The sequence below is a fragment of the Halichoerus grypus genome, chromosome 13 (genome assembly GCF_964656455.1).
Source record: "Halichoerus grypus chromosome 13, mHalGry1.hap1.1, whole genome shotgun sequence".
NCBI lineage: Eukaryota > Metazoa > Chordata > Mammalia > Carnivora > Phocidae > Halichoerus > Halichoerus grypus.
In genome coordinates, this window is record NC_135724.1 from 39059351 (window position 1) to 39080634 (window position 21284).

At 40.9% G+C, this 21284-nt stretch overlaps 1 protein-coding gene and 1 long non-coding RNA gene across 3 annotated transcripts in view; one reads left to right on the forward strand and one right to left on the reverse strand.

Moving 5' to 3' along the window:
- The window catches only part of KLHL14 (kelch like family member 14), a 93995-nt gene that overhangs the window by 25147 nt on the left and 47564 nt on the right, over positions 1-21284 (forward strand). For both annotated transcript variants that reach the window (XR_013443341.1, XM_078060461.1), the window contains exon 2: positions 3021-3142. Coding sequence is in view for 1 of the 2 variants with exons in the window: in XM_078060461.1 (XP_077916587.1) it covers positions 3021-3142 (122 nt within the window). In the remaining variant the exon portion in view is untranslated. The remainder of the gene's footprint in view (positions 1-3020; positions 3143-21284) is intronic.
- Positions 323-21284, reverse strand: part of LOC144379856 (uncharacterized) — a 41663-nt gene continuing 20701 nt past the window's right edge. The window contains exons 2-3 of the long non-coding RNA XR_013443342.1: positions 4225-4331; positions 323-2202 (exon numbers count right to left, since the gene is read on the reverse strand). This is a non-coding gene — a long non-coding RNA (uncharacterized LOC144379856). The remainder of the gene's footprint in view (positions 2203-4224; positions 4332-21284) is intronic.

Here is a 21284-nt window from a genome sequence, read left to right on the forward strand (position 1 = left end):
AAAATAAACTTGAATTTTAGAAAGATTAAGAGGCCTGGGCCTCGACACTCTTTAGGCCATTTTATTTTACTATGGGAGCCTTCTAACGTCCCTGTAAAATGGAGTTATTTCTGTGCCTTTAAGGCTGTTTTGACAGTCAATGGAGAAAACAGGGAGAAAAACATTCACATGTGTTCTGTGAGTCTATGCGTTCTTTCTTCTGCCCTCTGCTACTTCTCACAGGCTTTATCCTATTTTTGGTTTCTATATGAATCACCTTCACAAGGTAGAGTTTTAACCTTTATTTAGACTTAAATAATATCAATACTGAGTTAGAAAACTGAGTGACAGAGGCTTTAGAAACAAAATAATCCAAGGGTAATGCCATAGTAAGTTGAATGAATGATAATACGAATTAGTAATGCAAGCTTTAAAATGCGTTTTCACTCACTACAAGGCCATACATGATGACCTTAAAACACGGCTCCTTCACAGAAAACACACAACCAGTGAGGGTAGGTAGAATTTCCTTTCCTTCCATGTGATTCTTCATCACATTCCCTGAGGAGGCTGGATGGTTTAGAGATTTATCTTAGTTTACGTGGAGGCTTTCATGGCTGCTACGCTAGCTGGCCCTTTGAATCACGTCACTGTTGGCAGGGGTGAAGGTTGTTACCATTTGCCAACTGCTCAGTGGCTTAGGTATTGGTCGTCTCTGGCCCGTTCTTAGAGGACAGATGGCAGTGCGTGGCTCTTTGGACAGAGAGAACAAAGACTCTAGATCCTCTCCTCATCTGCAGAGATGGTCCATCTAAACTGCTGTTGAAAATCACCCATGTGGATGTGGCCTTATCAATTAATGAAACAACCCTACAAACATCGCTAAGTCATTCATTTCTCTCCATTTGTCATTCATGAAACACATTTTAAAAGCAGTACCTTTATTTAAATATGAAAACAGAGATTGAATTAGATTGCTCCGGTCCCACTACAGCTTCCCTGAGTCCTTTCCCCTTCCGCCCGACCATAGCTATCTGGCAGCCGGTAGATGTGTCCTGTCATGACAGCCACAGAATGGCGCCTTCCAGTTGACCAGGAAACGTCGCCACAGGGTACCCAATAGCAGCAACCTAAAAAAGAGTACTTGCTCTCATCTTGACTTGTCTTAGACTCACAGAGTGGTTGATTATTTGGACTAAAATGACAATAATAGAATAGGCTTCTATTAGTTCTGTAACCATGCATTTAGAAGATTACATAGCACATCAATTACATATGTTCTCATTTCAAAATAACAGAAAGCTACTTACTGCACTGAGTTCCCATCACCCCTCTTAGCAGACCACCCCAATCACTGAAATCCTCAAAGTATGGAGCACTTTGCTACTGGATTCTAGTTTTGTTTCACAACTACTGGTCTATAAGGCATATGGGTACAGTTCCAAAGTACTTTAGATTCAAAGAAGCAAGGGGGCTTTTTGTTTGTGACAAAATTAATATTGCAAGCTGATATTACATTAGGCATCCTTCTGGAAGTACAGCTCCCCCTATCCATGATTGCCTGATAGGAGTTTCTCCAGAAGGCATTTTTTGTACTGAGGCATATACAATGCATTCAATGGCACCAGAGTTTCATTAAAGGAATTCTCCCGTTCCCTTCCTTCACATGGAAATGTCATTAACTCTATTAAGTTAACTCTCCGAATGTTAGGTTCTTAACCAACAAACAGTGCTTCTCCACAAGGGCATACTTTGCCAAGCGTCCTTGAATCAGAACGATGGGCCGACTATGTAATAACAGATTGAGAGCCACCACCGCGGGTTGCGATCATATTTAAGAGGAACCCTTTTGTATTTATTGACTTTTTTCCTTCAGTCATGCTTGTTCCGTTTCTTCCACCACCACCTTCAGCCTTTCAGGTAAATGAAAAGTTCAATTATATGTAAAGCGACCGTTAAATCAGCAGGCCCCTCGCGGGGGTCTGGGCCTCCCCTCCCTGCTCCAATCGCAAGTGCGCTCAATCCATTAGCCTTCCTGAGGATCGCACATCCATCAGGTCGAGTGTGCCGGCCAGGGTGCATCTTACAGCTTTTACTGCATATGAGACGTTGCAGGCCTGTTCTCAGGAACTGCCGGGCAGACTGGGAATCACAGTCACGGTTAATAGCAGCGAATTGCCAGCTCTTGATGGGTGGGTAGTCACTCCTTTCAGTGGTTACCCCCTGGGGGAGAAGGTAGAAAAACAGAGGGAGGGAATTAGAGTGACTTTGCACAGTTGAGCAGGTTCATGCGGCTGGATCAGTGGCAAGCATTGGCAGGGCTCCACTCTGGGGAGGCTCAAAACAGCCTCACAGTCTCATTTTTACCAATTGGTGCTGCTGTGTCACGGGTGGTACCCAGGGATGGGGGGTGGGGGTGGGGGGCTGGGGCAGGGAAGGGAGGGGGCGCTGGGAAGGGGCTGAAGGCGGAAGTCTCAGCTAAATTAAACAAACAGAAAGTCTTCTAGATGCTGGTTAACCTTCCCCAGTGAGCCCTGTGCCACTAATTGTACCAAACTGGTATTCGAAGTTCCCTGGGTGATTAAAGAGTTGGCTCACAAACTCTCTGCATAACCTTAATTTTTTCAAGGTTCTTTGAGTGGAGAATGGCTTATAATAATGATTTTGACTAATACGATTTTTGACATGCAACTTTAATGCTTAACCTTAGTACAACTCCAGAGCATTTCATGTGTACTCAGCTGTAAAGAGTGATGATTTAAAGGGATAATATAAGAAAAAGGTCGTTCTAGAATGAACCTCTAACAAATTGCATAAAGGGAGCTTATTATTCCATGAGTATGGGGATATGCTGCTCTTCTGATCATTTTTCTGCTTGGTTCAAAAAAATTGTTGAGACATGAATGGGAGAAGAAACAGGAAAAAATGAAATAGAAATCTGCAAGCAAGGAACATTCTTTTGATGGTTATGATTTCGCGTCGCCACTCAAAAGGCTCTACAATAATGTGGTTATTCATCTCCTCTTTTGTTTTGGGTGAAGAATTCGCTCTAACAAGAAAATGCTGTTATTGGTCGGAGGCTTGCCTCCTGGGCCGGACCGGCTCCCCAGCAACTTGGTTCAGTACTACGATGATGAAAAGAAGACGTGGAAAATACTCACAAGTGAGTGCCCTTCTTTATTTATTTACCCACCTATTTGTTTCAGCTTAGAGCTGTCTCGATGAATTCGAAAACATGGCTAATCAAATTAGACATTTTGTTGATTTGTTACCCTTTGGAGGTCTGTTTATGTATCACCGGGGATTTAGAGTAAAAGACTAAATTAACATTGCAGAGGTGGCCAATTTGGTAGTCGAATAGGCCTAAATTAAAGTGGCCTAAAAGCACTGCGTGAGTTTGTGTCTCTGTGACAGAGAGGGGGTGGTCACAGAGATGTGCCGAAAGAAATGCCTCCGTTCTTTTTTTTTTTTTTTTTTTTACTTATCGAAAAGTGAAAGGTCGGTTAATAGCCCCAGTAAATTTTCTCACATCATAAGGGGTGTTTCGCTCATTGTCTTTGTAACTAACACTCATTTCGCCTTTTAGACATTTTCTGCTCATTCGTCTTTGGTCTGTAAAACTGGGTCTTAGAGAAATACTCCCCTCAGTAGACCAATAATAATAGCTCCACAGTTCGGATGGACAGATCCCGTGGCCTATCCCAGCTGCCTTCAATTGTGCTTACGAACTTCCACCCAAGATTCCCTTCCTCCCCTCCTTAAAGGGTGATTGTGTTTTACAGCAAACCTCTTGCCTTGGGCACTGAGATTTGGAACTTATTGTTACGTCGGTTATGATTCCCAATCTGACTCGGTCATGGAATCAAAAATCATCATTTCTTGAGTGCAGCGGGCTGTGTGCCCTAGGCCCCTCGTGGGCACAGTGGCTGCACTGGTCAATAAAACTAAATTTTAACTGTCAAAATTGCCCAGAGCTGTATAGATAAAATAATAAATGAGTAATTTTGATCCATAAATCAAAGCCATACATTGAAAACCGACAAAAGAGAAAGTTAGATTTTCTTATAGCATGTGTCTTTTAAGCAGTTATATATTTTATCAGATTTTTTAAAAATCATTTCCTCTCCTCTTACTAAAAGCCCTTTTAAATAATAGAAACAGGACAACAGTTTGCCCATAAGAGCAGAAGAGGCGCAAAGACATGTGAGGTGGTGCTTGAAATAATACATTTCGGAGCTGGCTTACCCCGGCGAGACCGCCAGTAGCATTGTCCAGGATCTGCAACGAGGAAGCTCCCTGGACACCCATACGCTACGGTTGTAGGAAAGAAGTGCGGGGATAGTAGCAGGAAGCTTAAGGAGAAGGAAGGAAGAAAAATCAGTTAGAGATCCTTAAAATGGTTTTCATTCTCTTTTTTTTGACAAAAGGACTGTTAATAGTGATTTGAACATCTGAATGAGTGACCAAGCTGTATTTTTAAAGTAAAACCAAAGAATCAATTATCTGACACTGATCAATAGAGAAAGCCTACACAGAATAAGACACGGATGAGGTCTCACAGAGGAGAGAAGAAAAAGGAAAGACAAAGATTCTCGAAGAGAGATGACAGAGACATAGAGGCAAAAGAAGTGATACTCATTCACAAATCCATCTGCTTTCCCAAATACACCAGGCAAAGCCCAATTTGCTACTGGTTTGAAGCCCTTCATTAAAGGCAAAAAGATTAATTAAAACATCATGAATAATACCCAAGAAAAGTCTTAGGTTCATTTTAAAGCTTGTTCGGAGACAGAGTGATCATCCAGTTTGGTCTCCAAACGGGGACACTTCAGAGCATGACATGGGGACCTATTGATTATGCTGGGACAATCGGTATAGACTGGAACATAGGGTCACCCTCCTCAAATTTTTCACATTGCCTGATTTAACTCTTTACTTAGAAGGATGTGGTAAGAAGACATGAACTTGAATCAGTCAGACCTGGGTTCAAACCCATGTCTATGACCTTGAGCCAGGCATGTCAATGTCCCAAGTCATGGGTTCTTCTTCTTCTTCTTCATTTTGTCAGCATCATTGGAGTATTTTTTAAATAAAATTGTGTTTATAAGTCATCTAGCACATAGCGTGAGCTCAACCAATTCCAGGTGTTGTGGCCATTATTAGAACAACACCACCAGTCTGAGCACAAGGACTGTGTGGACCTTTATACCCTAGAGGCGTCAGTCAACTCAAGCTCTCTATGCAGAGGTGAGACAAATTACACTGCAACAGATACAGCACTTTGACCCACGGTCCCGGAGCCAGGAACCTATTTTCCATAGTTTTCCCATGTTGTGTGTGGTGATCTACAGACTCAGAAGTAGAGATAAATGACTGTCAGTTGACTCCATTCACCAGGTTTGAAATGGAAGGAAATACAGACATGAATGTATACAAAAGTTCTTATAAAGGGAGCATACTCAAAGATCTTGAACCTCTTTCCTATAGTCAGGCATGCTTACAGCTTTGAAATAAATGTCTACTCCACTTATACTCTTCATTTCACTGGGACTTATATTTTCAAAAATAGAGTTTATTACCTGCTGGGCTGTGACTACATGGCCCCAAGTGAAGGCATATTTTTCAGGTTTGTTGGAGAGATATAGACAGTTTATCTGGATGCTTTCTGCTGTTGGTGTGTATTTTTTAATTAAGGCATCTTATTTGACTAATAAATAAGTCAGGTCACTGACAGATTTCCACGCTATTTGGGCCATCTAACAATAAAGGAAGAAATGTTTCTCACTGGAATAGAAAAAAAAAATCCAAATTCTCCCTAAATCCAACAAAGCATCTGGGATCGCAGAGCTTCCCACTGCCATTCTTTTGACCCTGAAGGACAGCTAAACTTATTGACAGGGAGATGAGGATGACAGTTAATGCTAGCAGACAGGGCCCGGCTTGGGTCTGCTTATTTATCAAATGGCTGTCTCCATACCAACTAACAAATAAGCTAACTAGCAAAAACCTAAAACGCGAGGTTAGCTAGAGCCTCTGAATCTTAGAATCCTTTGCCCTCGTGGCTTGAGCAGACATTTCTCAGCCTGTCTCATAAACATGCTCTTTAGAGAAAGATGGCATTCCACAGGCAGGAGCACAGATACCCAGTTAGGGGAGCCACACGGCTTACACGAATTTTATAACAAAGAAGAATGCAAAGGATCTCTTTAGATCTTACCCTGTTAGTTTTAGAATCACAGTTTAAGGGGTACACAAGTAATAATAAATTGAATGGAGGAGGGTGAGTAGAAGGGAGAAAGTGGATCTACATCACATAAAGAAAAGAAATCCAGCCGTCAGCCAGTCAGCGGTCTGGTCTACCCAAACAGCAAAGGGAACAATTACTCTCACAGAAAAGACTGTTTTGGTAACATGCTGACACAGATTGCATTTTTATCCGCTTCTTTGGAAAAATCATTTAATATAACATTAAATAATTAATGTTGAGAATAGTGACAGAGCTCCGTGGTCTCTCATAGAAAAAGTACTGGGAAATAACATGTAAAAATGACTGTAAAGTCCTTTTGTCAGTGTAAAATGTTAAGTAATAACAGTAAAATTGGCATTGTTTTTCTCTCGACTGTTAATAATAGAAGGGAAGTTGAGATGCACTTTCGTTCATTTTTATTTTACAGTACTGCTTCCCCTGCATTTCTCACTCCTGCACGCAGTCTCCCGTTTCATTCTTAACTTATTAGAAAGCAGTACAGGAGACCTGAATACTAAAATGGCCAGCGCAAAAAACATGCCTCTTGCACTTTGCAGGCCCTAAATCCTTGGTGCGAAGATCAAACCAAACAATTCCCATGGCTACTTTAGACTTTTTTACAACACATCAAAGTTCTTATGAAGTCCACGTGTAGAAGGTCCCCCCCCCCCCACCCCCGCAAGGGACAGCACTGAGGGGCCATCTACTTTCTTCGTGCTCCCCATTGGCCGATTCCTTCACTGGTGGAGAAAGGTGTTTCCTGGGGACTGACTTCCTTCTTCCTGCATTTCAGATGAGACATTCTACTTGTTAGGTGCTTGTTACTGCTTTCTGTGAGCAATGAGGGGGAAGAGGACTTCAGAACAAAGATCTGTCCTTCCACATGCCCATGACGACTTCCCTTTAATAACGTTAGGATGAAAATTAGAAGAACTAACTTAGAAAGGCATCTTCCTCCTTCTGGCCACCTCGGTTCTCTTTGCCAGAGGTAGGGGGAAATGCCTTTTTTCCCCTCTTCCTTTCAATTGATTTGTGGCTCTATTCTCTACCTGGTAGTGCAGGGGTTGGGGGCCTTGTGTTTTTCAGTGGCAGAACATAAAGGAAACCACTGTGTGGAGATTTCCTGGGCCATCTCCTCTGATCCCTGGAGGACATTGAATTTGATCCCATCCACACGGGAGGGGTTCTGAGTCTGGGTGTCAGTGATTTCTTTTAGGAGAGTCACAAATATCAGAAGCTGGTGGACTCTCCATTCTTTTTTTTTTTTTTTAAGAGTGGGGAGGGCCTGAGGGCGAGGGAGAGAGAGAATCCCAAGTAGGCTCCATGCCCAGTGCAGAGCCCGACCATGGGGCTCGATCTCACGTCCCTGAGATCATGACCTAAACTGAGATTAAGAATCGGCTGCTCAACCCAGGTGCCCCTTCATTCTTTTTTTAAAATATACTGTCCAGGGATGCCTGGGTGGCTCAGTCCGTTTAAACATCTGCCTTTGGCTCAGGTCGTGATCCCAGGGTCCTGGGATTGAGTCCTGCATCGAGCTCCCTGCTGAGTGGGGAGTCTGCTTCTCTCTCTGTCTGCCGCTCCTCCTGCTTGTGCTCTCTCTCTCTCTTTCTCTTTGACAAATAAATAAATAAAATCTTTAAAAAAATAAAATAATATATACTTTCCATAAATGCTGAAGGACTAGTACCAAGGAAGCAAATCTTATATAAGACAGTGAACTTCAGTTCCAAAAGATACATACAGGTTTGATTATATCTGATACCTAATAATTGCTGATTATTCAGGAAATAATAAGGCTGCACACTGATACTTTCACCTGGACCTCTTTCCTTGACCCCTCTGTTTCTTGACTTCAGTTTATTTCTTTGAGGATATGTTGGAGGGAAAGTCAAGTTAGTCAAAAGCTAATAATCATTTCTTATGATTATTTATTTAGAAAGAAATAAAAAGTAAATTCAATTGAGGGTTTTATACCTGTGGGTTTCCTTTATTTATATTATCTTTAGACCTAAACCCCACAAATTATTTAATTTTAGTTAATTTCATTTCATTTCTAGACAAGGATGCAGAATCCATAGACAGTGCATTTCTCATTGCAGGAAAACCTCAGAAAACAAGTAGGTGCTTCCAGAATAACTCTGAAACTGCCTGGGAAGAATTTAGACTTATTTATAGACTTCATTCCTTCATATAACAAGCAATTATTGAATACCCACTCTGTGCTGGGTGGGAGGGTAGAATGTGGATAGGGCCATCTCTCCTCTCAAGAACCTAAAGAGGCAAATACAGTAGGGAGTGTTAAGGAATAGAGAGGGGAGGCTCAGGGTGCTATGGGGGGAGCAGAGAAAAAAGGCCCCTAATCTAAATATGAAAGGTTAGGGAAGCTTTCCTCAAAGTGACCTTCTGTAAAGTTGACAAGATGGGTAGGAATTATCAAGGCAAAGAAGCAGATGAAAAAGTATTCTAGTAAGAGGGTCTAGTACTGGGAATGCCAAAAGGCAAGACAGAGTTGGTGCCTTCTAAAAACTGAAATGAATTTGTGCATCTATAGGCGAGAGTGAGGCTGGGAAAGTAGGTGGTGGGGCTGGAGGATTAAGCAAGAACCGTATTATATGGGACTATTTCATGGAATTGTTAAGATCGGTTTAAGAAGTAAGAACTGAGTGGGGCGCCTGGGTGGTTCAGTCGGTTAAGTGTCCGACTCTTGATTTTGGATCAGGTCATGATCTCAGGATGATGATCGCAGAATTGTGAGATCAAGCCCCACATCAAGCCCCACATTGGGCTCTGCTGGGTGTGGAGCCTGCTTAAAGTTTTCTTTCTCCCTCTCCCTCTGCCCCTCCCCCCTCCAAAAAAAAAAAGTAAGAACTGAGTGGTGTTAGTGAAAACATAATGATCTAAAGACTTTATACAGTAACATGACAGTTGTCCTTTATTAGCTTGGAACTTTTTATTTCAGTTCATGGAGTGATTGTTTCCATGACTTTGGACAAAGAGGAAGGAGAGAGAATTGTGTTTGGACTTTTTAAATATGTTAGCATCTAATTTTACCTTCAATGAGCTCAATTCTAATTTGAGATACATGGCTGCACATTGCTATATATCTTGAATTATTTGCTACTGTGTATTCATGCACCAGTGCATTAGTGGATTTTTCATAGATTTTTTAAAAAAAATATGTGTGGTGGTCACTTACAAAATACTGTATTTCGAGGAAGTTGGGTGCCTGGAAAAACTAGTTGACTTTATTTCTGGTTTATACCTCCCTTGAATATAGCAATTGCTTTTTCTCCAGAGAACAGCATGTATACAAATAATTCTGATGCTTTCTTTACATACAAGCTGTGGTACTTGCTACTGAGTCTAGTATAAAGGGGGTATGAGTCATATTTGCTGCTTAAATGCACTCTGTGTCATTCCTAGGCAAATTGCAGACTAAGTCTGGCAAGCCAATGAATGTGAATACTAAGAGATTAGATGATCTCCTTTCCCAGCCCTCTCATTTTACCCATTAATTTCATTCATTCAATAAATGTAATTGATATCTTCTATGTAGCAGCCATTGTTCTCAATACAGAGAAAACAAGGCTGAGTCAAAGCAAATATTATCATGCCTTCACCAATCTTAGAGCTGGGGGGGTACCATCATTAATAAATAATCTCAAATAGTGATGTATAATAACAAAATGTGATAGTCATCTGAAGGAAGAGCATAAAGGTGTAAAAGGTATGTAAGATCTTGAACTGGAGAGACCTGATCTAGTTTAGACTTCCTGGAGAGTTGTCACCAAAGAAGAGGCATTTGAGCTGAGAACTGAAGGATGAGACAGAGTTAGCCAAGTAAAGATGTGAAAAGAAGATTGCTTCAGGTTACTTAATAATCAGTACGAAGACCCTGTGGAAAGAAGATGCATGGCTGAAGTCAAAGAGTTGGGGGAAGAAAGATAGGACACGTGGCTAAAGACATTCACAGAAACCGGACCATTGCAGGCTCTTCTATGGCAGGTTCACAAATTTGGCTTTTACTTTAAGTGGCTGAAAGAGAGAAGGTGTCATACCCAGAGTCACCCGATGATTTAGTGGCAGGAGGAGGAATAGAACACTGGTCTTTGTATTTCCATCAAGCAGTGCTGCCTCATGTACCACACCAATCTGTCTCACCAACAAGTGCCATTAGTCAAGAATCCAAGCAGATGAATGGGATTTAATCTGTGCTGACCCATTTCACTCATGAAAATCTAAATGGATCCAATGTACTTGTTACAGTACCACATTCAGAGAATAAAACTGGTATAGGTTAACTGAATGAATATCCTACTCCTAGAGATTAAGAATATTATCTTGGTTTATGGACTAAACTACAGGTTATGATATGTAAGTGATAAAATTTGCATTTAATATTATTGACAAGTCATAATTCAATGCAAATTTCTTGACATTTTTAACTCTGTCTTTGAAGCAGTGTCAAAAATGAAACAACAAAACACACCCACACACACACACACACACACACACACACACATACACACACACAGCGCCATATCTTTCGGGACAGATAGATCTAAATTGAAATACACCCCCAGGCACTTGCTGACTGAGCCCTTAGTATGCTGCTTTCACTCTGATCCTTCTCATCTGCAAAGTGAATATAATTCTACCCGCCTCTTAAGAGTTATTGAGAGAATTAAATCAAATAATACAAATAAGGCTGTAGGCTCAGTATCGGGAAGATAGTTGTTCCTCAAAAAATTTTTATTCTCTTTTAGTCTATTTTGCATATAGCCAAACAGAGGAAAGCAAAAGATTAAATCTTGCCTTCTGCTCTTATCATCAGGAGTTTGAGAAAGAAGACACACCTTTGATTCAGAATGAAATTTCTATCTATTTCTAGCATGAAGCCATGTGTATCAGTCAGGATGGGCTAGATTATGCTGTGGTAAGAAACAATTCCAAAATCTCAGGGGCTCAAGCCAAAAAAAATGTATTTCTCACTCCTGCTACATGTCCAACACAGGTTGGCAGAGAGTACCTGTTCATCAGTCATTTAGGGATCCAGATATATGGGGCTGCATCTTAACATGGACCTCTATCATCAACGCAATGGGGGAAGAATGTGCGGCAGTGTCTTGCACTGGCAATTAAAAGTGACATTTAGCATTTATGCTCAATCACAAGACCACACCCCATTTTAAGGGGACAGGGAAGTGTAATCTTCCCCGGGTTCAGGAAGAAGAGGATTGAAGTATCTGGTGAACAGAGCAATGTGCCTACTATAATCTGTCCTCCTGGACATTAAATATTCCATGTACTCTCCTTGCCATGCTCAAAGTATACTTGCTCCTCCACACAAAAAGGAGATCACCACAAATCATCAAGCTCAGCAATGATCTCTGAGTGATGGACAATCATCCCAGTAGCAGGCTCATTTGTTCTTGATCTTGATCTGGAAACAAACTAAACAATCAAATTACCTAGTTTCCTCCCGCATCATGCACAGTGATGGATTAGGGACCGGATCAGCACAATAAACATTTTCATTTGGAAAGAGCATAGCAATTTCGGAATCCCACCAAACAGACATTTTGAAGGGTGCCTATCCAACGTTGTGTTCCTTGATTAGGGCCCTCCCTAGTTCTGCTCATTGTCCTTTGTTCTCCGTGGCCCCTGGCTCCACCTTTTGGGAGATTTTTCTTTTTCTATTACCTTCTTTGGACATATCTGAAGTAAACCTGAGGCTATGCTCTTCCTGGGAGTAGAAGAGTTTTTAAGTACCTTTCATGTCTGTAGATATTTAAGTCTCTAATTTTCACAGCCTCTTTTAATCCAGGCTGGTGGGTCTTTTGGCAATTAAGTCCCTAGAAAGCATAGCTATCTTCTTATGTTTATATCCCCTCTATGGCCACTGACCACATCCACAGTTCTTTTCCAATATACTTCTTAGATTGCTTTTTCCTTCTTTTTTTTTTTATTCCCCTTTTCTCTCTTTTTCTCACACACACACACACACACACACACACAAGCACATACACACACTCTAATACTCTATATATTTATCAATCTTTAATGAAAAATCTCCCTTTTTACTCTTTTCCCTGAGTTAGAAGAATTTACTGGTATCTCTCCTTTTATTGAAACTTTCTTCTAAGATACTCTAATGTGGTCAAATTACTGTGAAAGCCATATCTTTAATTTTGTCTTTGTCAGCTGAGTTGTAATTTACCTATTTTGCTCAAAATGTGCCTCATTTTGTGTATGATGCACAAAGCCAAAATCTTTTACCAGATGAGATTGAAAAAAATTACTTATTCCAATGCTGCACACTCCTAGATTTCTGGACTCTATTTCCTTTCACTCCTGCTTATAAATGGGCCAACTTTGTTTGTGAGATCATCTCTTTTCTGTAGATCTTGCCAAGTGCTACCAACAGCAACCAATGCACATTGTCAACATTCTGTCTTCCAGCCTTGGAGTGGAAGATTATTAAATAAGCAATCCACTAAGTAAGAGCAAATTGCATTTTTACCAAGTGGTGTTCCATGCCATAACATGCATTTCCATCTTTCCACCCTCCAATCTCAGCTTCCTTGCCATCAGCACTGTGGGCCTTCGTGATAACAAAGCCTGTATCAGTCAGATTAGGGGAGGCTAGGCTAAGGGTCATTTAACAACAATCCCCAAATCTTTTTTTTTTAAGATTTTATATATTTATTTGTCAGAGAGATTGAAAGAGAGAGAGAGAGAGGACAAGCAAAGGGGAGCGGCAGGCAGAGGGAGAAGCAGACTCCCCACAGAGCAGGGAGCCTGATGTGGGATTCAATCCCAGAACCCTGGGATCATGACCTGAGCTGAAGGCAGATGCTTAACCGACTGAGCCACCCAGGCATCCCAAAAATCCCAAATCTTACTGGCTTATTTCTTTTCATGTCACCGGTCTATGGTAGGTTTGCTGGAATCTCTGTTCTACTTCTTCTTATACCAGTCCTCAGGTTCATGACAAATCCACGATTTGACTTGTCACTCTTGCCGTGGCAAGGGAGAGGACAATTTCACTCTGACTCTTTAAGCTTCTGCTCTGAATTTAGCACATTTTATTGGCAAAATAGATCACCTAGTCACACCTAACTTCAAAGTGGGTGGAAAAGTGCAATCCTCCCAAACTCTCAGAAGGATTACCAAAATATTTCTGTAATAGCCGTAATGATTACAAACCATGCACCCTTAGGTTCAACGAATAATTTGATGCACTGTTCTTATCACATGCAAAATATCCTCACTCCTCCTATGAACAGTTATGAGTTAGAAGAGATAGCTCGCTGCTCCATGCATATCTCTATCTGTTCCTGTCTCGGTATGACTTCATCTTCAGGACCGATATTTATTCACAGAAGATTGGATGCCTCTATATTAAAGGAAATATTTAAAAACACATTCCAAATATTATAATGCATTGGGGGTGGAATTTTTAAAATTTTGCCTCCCCTCAAATAGTTTAATTATCTCTTTCTGTGATTTTTACTATTTCTACTGCTTATTATATATATGTAAACTACTACACATCTATAATATAGATATGCAAACATGTATATAGATAAAAATTGCATAGACACACATAATTCCCATAGAACAAAAGGGTTTTTATCATTTAAAGAGAACTCATTAAAAAAAGAATTGAAATGACTTTCAAAATTACAACAAAAAAATGGAAAGATAATTGGGGTGAGTGATTATTGTATGCAAATATCTCCATCAAAATAAAGGAGTAATTAAGGCAAAGTGCAAATAAGCAAACTGCTCCTTTTCAGATCCCTGAGATCACTTTGCACTGGAGTTCAGAAGTAAATCTATATTTCATGACTATCTGGTCAGTTAGAAATTGGTTTTATGTATCATACACAAGATGACCTCCCGACTGGGGAACGATCACTCTGATCACACCTTTGTATTTATTAATTATCCTGTTTTTGATGGAGCAAACAGTTGTATTTCATGGAAGTTACCCTAAAAACCTGGCCACATTCATCTGCTTAACAATGGTTTTGTTGAAAGGGGAGTGCTGAGCAGACACTTTCTTACCTCTGTGTCTGGATGCCAAGGCAAACTACTGCTCCTTACAGTGTGTGCTAATTATTAATCCTACCGGCATGCCTTGTTTGGTCATTAAGTCTTAATTTCTTTTAAAAAAAATTAAGATTGAACTCCAGTTATTTAGCTAGAACAATAATCATTGTGAATTTCAAAGACCAAAATCTTCCCACATTTTTATGTCGAGAACCGCAAAGTGCTTTCAGAAAACCCTACTGCTAAGGCAATGATGTATCGCTTTTGCTTTCATTATATGTTTTTAATCAGAGCATGACTTCACACTAGACAAAGCGATGCTTTATGCATGGTCTCACTTGTTTTTGCTAAAATCTTTTGACATGATTAATTTTACTTTAATGCTTTTGTCTTGTTGTAATGGTAAGGATGATGGGTATAAACCAAGCAAAAATACATGCTTTTCTATTATAATGCCTCTGAGCATTAAAAATATCTTAAATGAAAGGGAAAAAAAAAATCACAGGAGACTGGTCCGACTGGAATTAAATTTCTTGCTACCTGAACACAGAGTACATGAGATTAAAAAAAATGATTCAGTCATTGTTTTTAGTTTTATTTTTGGTATTTTTTATAGCAATTTATTCATCTGTATGATTGGATCTGAAGAGGAGGAAAGAGATTGTGGCTCACAGATTTTTTTTTATCTCATTTGTCGCCTTGTAGCATTTACTTCCCTCTCAAAATTAAGGGACCAAAATATTAACCAATTTTATACGAGGTGTACCTCGGCCAGATGAAGGTAAAGCAGACCATACTTCTCCATGGTGATGCCTGGCATTGGATAGAGGCGAGTTTTCAGCTATGCTAATTTTCGGTCTAAAAGAATTAATACAGTATCCTTTGTCCAAATTACAGAAAAGCAGTGATGTAAATGATTTTATGAAGAAAACAGTAGGCCATTCAGCAAGTGAGATTTGCCTTGTGAGCAGCTGTCCAAGTATAAATTCCACCATAGTCACTTTTCCTTTTTCTTTAATAAATGATGGAGTTGTTTGCCCATATTACAAGAATATGGAACTTTCCTTTTTTCTACACAACCTGTCTGCTCGCTTTACTTGCCTCCCAAACAAATCTTATTAGCAATAATAATATCGTCCAGCGTGGTCCAATAGAATTTTATGCGATGGTGGAAATGTTCTTTCAAACTTCAAAGTCCAATACAGTAGCCACTCACCACATGTCACTACTGAGCACCTTAAATGTGGCTACGACAGAGAAACTGAGTTTTGGATTTCATTTAATTTTAATAAATTTCCACTTACAATCATGTCCTGTGGCAAGTGGCTTCTGTGTCAACAGCACAGCTCCAGATGACAGAAAGGTTTGTGATGCTCACATTTACTCTGGAGAGCTGTCTGCCACCCAGCCTTGCCGGCCCAAACCTGTTCCCCTCTGTGTCAGGAAGAAAACGGGTGACCCTATGAAATAACTGAACTCAAAGAACGCCCAAGGAACCACAGGCAAGCCCTCTTCTAGGTACTGAGTTTCACCTTTTAATGTCTCATTCTCTTCTTCCACAAGTCCCCACTTTCTCATCTAGATTACTGGGGTATTCATTTCCTGGAGCTGCCATAACAATACCAAAAACTAGGTGACTTAAAACAACAAAATGTATCGTCTTTCGGTGCTAGAGGCTAGAAGTCTAAAGTCAAAGTGTCAGCAAAGCTACGGGCCCTTCCAAAGACAGGAGGGGAGAATGCTTCCTCTCTTCTTCCTGGCTTCTGACGGCTCCTGGCAATGCTCAGGATTCCTTGGTTTGTAGCTTCATTCCTCTCTGCCTTGTCTTCACAGACTCCTGCCCTGTGACCCTCTCCTGTTTCCAAATCTTTTCTCCTTTCTTTCGTAAAAACATCTGTCATTGGCTAATCCAGTCTGACCTCCTCTTAACTTGATTACATTTGCCAAGACCCTACTTCCAAAGAACTTTATGTTCACAGATCCTGGGGGTTAGGACTTAAACCTATGTTTTTGGATAACACAGTTGATCTCACTACCCCTAGCAAATGACACAGATAAGGAAAAACACAACAAAACAGACACTTACTATGTGGAAGGCACACAGTCTAGTCACTTCACTAGCGTTTACTCATTTAATTCTTACACCACCACTAGGGTATTAGGCACTATGATTATTTCTGCTTGAGATGAAGAAATGGAAGCACAGAGATATCAAGTCATTTGCTCATCCTCGTTAGTATAGTGGTGAGTATCCCCGCCTGTCAAGTCATTTGCTCAAGGTCACACGGATGGTAAATGGCAGAGCCAAAATGTGTACCCAAATAAAGCTCCAGAGTCTGCACCCTTGTGTTTCTCATTACTGGAGTAATCACAGAGTGCGGATTGTAAAAAGAGTTAAAGGTGAAGCAAGACTGGACAGGCCATTTCAGCACTTTATGCAGAATAAAATGGAATATTCTCTGCACAAATTGAATATATTAATATCATAAATATGCGTATTTGTTTAACTTTCCGCTATCCCCTTTGTTATTAATTAAAGATTAAAGGAAAAATATCGTATTGAGTTATTCCTGGGGAAAATCATTCTAGAATGAGGTGACCTTCCCTTCCAGGGGACTCGCAACTCCTGCCACTGCTCTCTGTGTGTACCTCTCCACTGGCAGAAATCATAATTGTAGGATCTGTGTTTGCTAAAGAGGGAAAAGCTGTGCATGTCCGCTTTCTTGCTTGTCTGTTTCATCTTGTACTAATGACGCGGACGGCCTCCTTTGTCTGAAGCGTGTTGGTAAATCTCAGATCTTCGTTTCCTGTCCGGTCATAAATTTGTTTGAAGTGTTTCATTACTGTAATCACTAAGTTTACCAAATACCAGTAGCTGCTCTTGTGTGTGCATAAGCATTTCCTAGGATTAAATTATTTCTTCCACTTTAAAGCTTTCATTTTTGAAAAAAAAAAAAAAAATAGAGCTTGCTTTTTCGTCTTTATTCTTGTCAAAAACCCAAGTCCTTTTTTCCCACCTGAGTGATAATCAAAAGATCTATGTGCAGATGAATTAAGGAGAATTGTAATGGTTATGTGCTTTCAATCTTATTATTAAATTTGCAAGGTCTGATATCTTACATTGTGTTTGTCACAAATACATGTAAATGGGTTTCTAGATCTAGTTCAGAAAATAACCCAGAATGGTTCTATTTCATGTGCATGTATCTCTGTTGTCCAGTTCGTTTGCTAATCTCTGCATAGGGGTTTCATCGCCATCTGGTCTCCGCCTTGAACTGAAAAGCTTAGTACATGTGAGTCCAGGATGAAGCCAGAAGGGGGCACTACCAAGCACTCTCCCTAGACAGAACAACCTTTCCTGACCTTTGGAAAATTGTTAAGTTTCCCATACCGTCTTTTCAAAAAGAAAACAGAAACATGAAATACATATCTTTTTAAGAAGCAACTTTTGTTCTTTTTTCCAAGTTTAGTCACTTACAAATACGATGGCCAATGCCTGATTGTACCATGATCTGAGGAAAGCCAAAGAAAAGAGTTTAATTCCCTCTACAGCTCCACAGGCTCCATATGGAGGGAATTCTTTTTCCAAGCCAGGGGCTGTGCCCTACAGCTTCATATAGGCATCTGTGACTCTTGGTAAGGCAAGCCCACTGAAAGAGAGGATGGAATGGCACGAATCCATTAACACTGCTGAAAAATAACAGGACATTGATTCTGCTGGAAGTAGGTTAGTAGCATCAGCCTCGTGCATGTTGCTTCCTTAAGCAGAACTGATGGGGGCTTGGAGGGCACAAAGCAGTACCTTCTGAGGTCTTCTGAGTTTCACTTGTTTACGGTGTATAATATGTCACTTGACAGAATGCAAACACATGAATATAAACACATGTCCCAGAATAAATAATTTCTACCACAACTTTTCCCTTTGAGAAAAAAATATGTTAGTAGTAGTTGTCTATCCAAGGGTCAATGAACTTTTTCTGTGTAGGGCCAGATAGTAGATCTTTGGGGTTTTGCAGCCATAAGGCCTCTGTCACCACTACTCGTCTCTGCCGTTGTAGCATCAAAGCAGCCGTAGACGGACACAGAAATGAACAGGCGGGGCTCTGTTCCAGGAAAGCTTTATTTATAAAAATAGGTGGAGAGCTGGATTTGACCTGCAACCTGTAATTTGCCAACCTTTGCACTCTAATCTAAGGACATAACTATTTTATTCATAAATCATGGTAAAACAATACTTAGAGTCTCATAACTCACATTTTTTAGGCTGACTAAGCCCTTTACCTGCATTAGCTCATTCAATCCTCACAACAATCCCACGGCGCAAGATCCACTATTACTCCCATTTTATAGAGGAGGAACCAAAGCATTAAGAGGTAAAATAGGGGAGCCTGGGTGGCTCAGTCAGTTGGGCATCTGCCTTCGGCTCAGGTCATGATCTCGGAGTCCTGGGATCAAGCCCCAAGTCTGGGTCCCTGCTCAGCGGGGAGCCTGCTTCTCCCTCTCCCTCTGCCTGCCGTTCCCCCTACTTGTGTGCTCACACTCTCTGTCAAATAAATAAATACAATCTTAAAAAAAAAAAAAGAGGTAAAATAATTGTCCAATGCCCTGGGTAAGGAGCAAAGCCAAGGGGCCCCTGGGTGGCGCAGTCGGCAAAGTATCTGACTCTGGTTTCAGCTCAGGTCATGATCTCAGGATCTTGAGATCGAGCCCCAAGTTGGGCTCCACGCTTAGGTCGGAGTCTGCTAAAGTTTCTCCCTCTCCTTCTGCCCCTCCCCTTGCTTGCTTGCTTGCTCTCTCTCTCTAAAATAAATAAATCAATCTAAAAAAGAAGAAGAAGAAGAAGCAAAGCCAAGATTCAAACTTAGGTAGTCTCGCTCCAGAGATCTTAAATCACAAACCATACTGACTCCCAGGGAATATTTTGTGACCCTCACCTTTAACTTTGGGGATGGACTTTGCTCTGAACATAAATGAAACACCTCCCCTGCCAGCACCAGGAGAGCAGACACTCTATCTACCTTGTTGACTCACTCCACTCCCCTGCCTGGCTCACAGGACACAGCCCACAGACAGTGGGCAAAGGCTGAACTGGGGGATTACCCCTCACTCTTGCCAGCACCACAAGCCAATCTCTGCAGTGGCTGAACATTGCCTCAACAGCCATGGGGTCCTCCAGGGGGTCATCTACTGCTTGTGCTGAGACAATGTCAGCCTTTCAAAGCTATGTCCAGCCCTTAAATGTATGCAGTGACATTTTTCTGCTTGTCTGAATTCTATCTTTGAACTTGCAAGTGTCTGCTATGTAAAGCAGCCTCTTTGCAGACTATATATGCAAAAGCAGTAAAGGATAAAAAGATAAGGAAGGGAGTTTTAATTTTAGCAACACCAAAATGATCATGAACATTTTAACTAAGCATTTATTACGTGGCCAGCATTGTGTTGAACAGATTGCATACATCTTATTTAGATCCCATTTTAAGGCAGATGTAACTACCCTAAGGATGTAAAAACTAAATAACTTGTCCAAAAATTACAGTTAATATTCCAAGGCATGAATTTTTTTACTCCCAAACCCGGGTGCCTAACCACTGTATGACACTGTCTTCACTGAGATGCTCGCTCTCAACCTTTATGGCTTGAGGCTACATAGATGGAGAACTTCTTCGTGTAAGACGTTGTGCTGGGAGCCTTACATGGGATACTCAGAGTGACTCAGAGTGAGGTTGAGATCATTATTTTCTCCATTTATTAATGAGGAAACCAAGGTCAAGGAGTGTTTCCAAGATAGTTTGGTGGAGCCAGAATATGAAACTAACCAGTTGTCTTCTACCTCTTCAACTCAACCTTGTACTGCTTTTATCTTGTCCGTGTGACTTTAAGGATCAGAGTAGGCATGTACTGAGGGCTCTCCAGGATGATGGAACTTTACAAGTGTATTTACTGGATACATTTTATCCTCATAACAACCCTGGGTAATGTCCCTATCCAGTCCTCACATTTGGAAAGCATGCCCAAGCCTATCATTCATTGAGTCGCCCAGAATAACCCAGTGAGATAAACAGGTCAGGCAATATTATCACTGTCTGATATATGAGGAAACTGAAGTTCAGAGTGGTTAAGTGACTTGTCAAGGTCATGCAATAATTGATGAATTTGTGACTCAAACCTGTGGCTTCTGACCTAATTTAGTTCAGTGTTCTTTCTATTAGGCCATGTTCTATGAAACCTTATTAGGAGTTCTTTGACCTGTAACTGACATTATTTGATATCTTTCTAACACGATATTTTTTTTCCAACTGAATTCTTTAGAAAAGTATATATCAGAAGCTTTTAATTCACTGGAGCCATTTTGAATGGAAAATAGTTAACTCCTTATTGCAAATTATGCAGACATGAGAACTCACAAGGTGCCATATTGAAGCTGATGCATACGTGATGAATAACACAGGATTCCAGCAGGAAGCAGACATAAGAGCTGCTCACCTTATGGAGTGTTACACCCCCCTTTCCTATGCCCTGGTGCCAATACAGTGGGGCACTGTTCCCACCCAGGTCTGAAAGGCAAAGAGGGGGGGAATTAGCAAAACCAGGGACAGAGGGGCTGTGTGGAGGAGATTATCTAACAGGACCTTCATTCAAACTAAAGACGCAGCTCACACTGACCCAGAAGAAGGAAGCCAGGAGAGGATATACCCTGACACTCCTCGCCTCCTCCCCCCAGTCTTCTGAAACCAAATCCAGCCAGACGCCAGAGGAAAGGGAACCCCTAGATGTGGTTAGTACCATTGGTACCTGGAAGAACCAAGCAGGGTCACTGGGGGTGGTGAGGGGATCTGCAGGGGTGATCAGAGGAGGCCCACCATTCACTATTCTTAAGCTGCCTTTTATTATAGACCAAATGGTGATTGAAAATGTCAAAATGCAGATACATTTTCAGTTCTTTGGAACTATAATATCTACTTTAGCTTCCCCCAGCTCCTTAACACTTGAGCTGTTT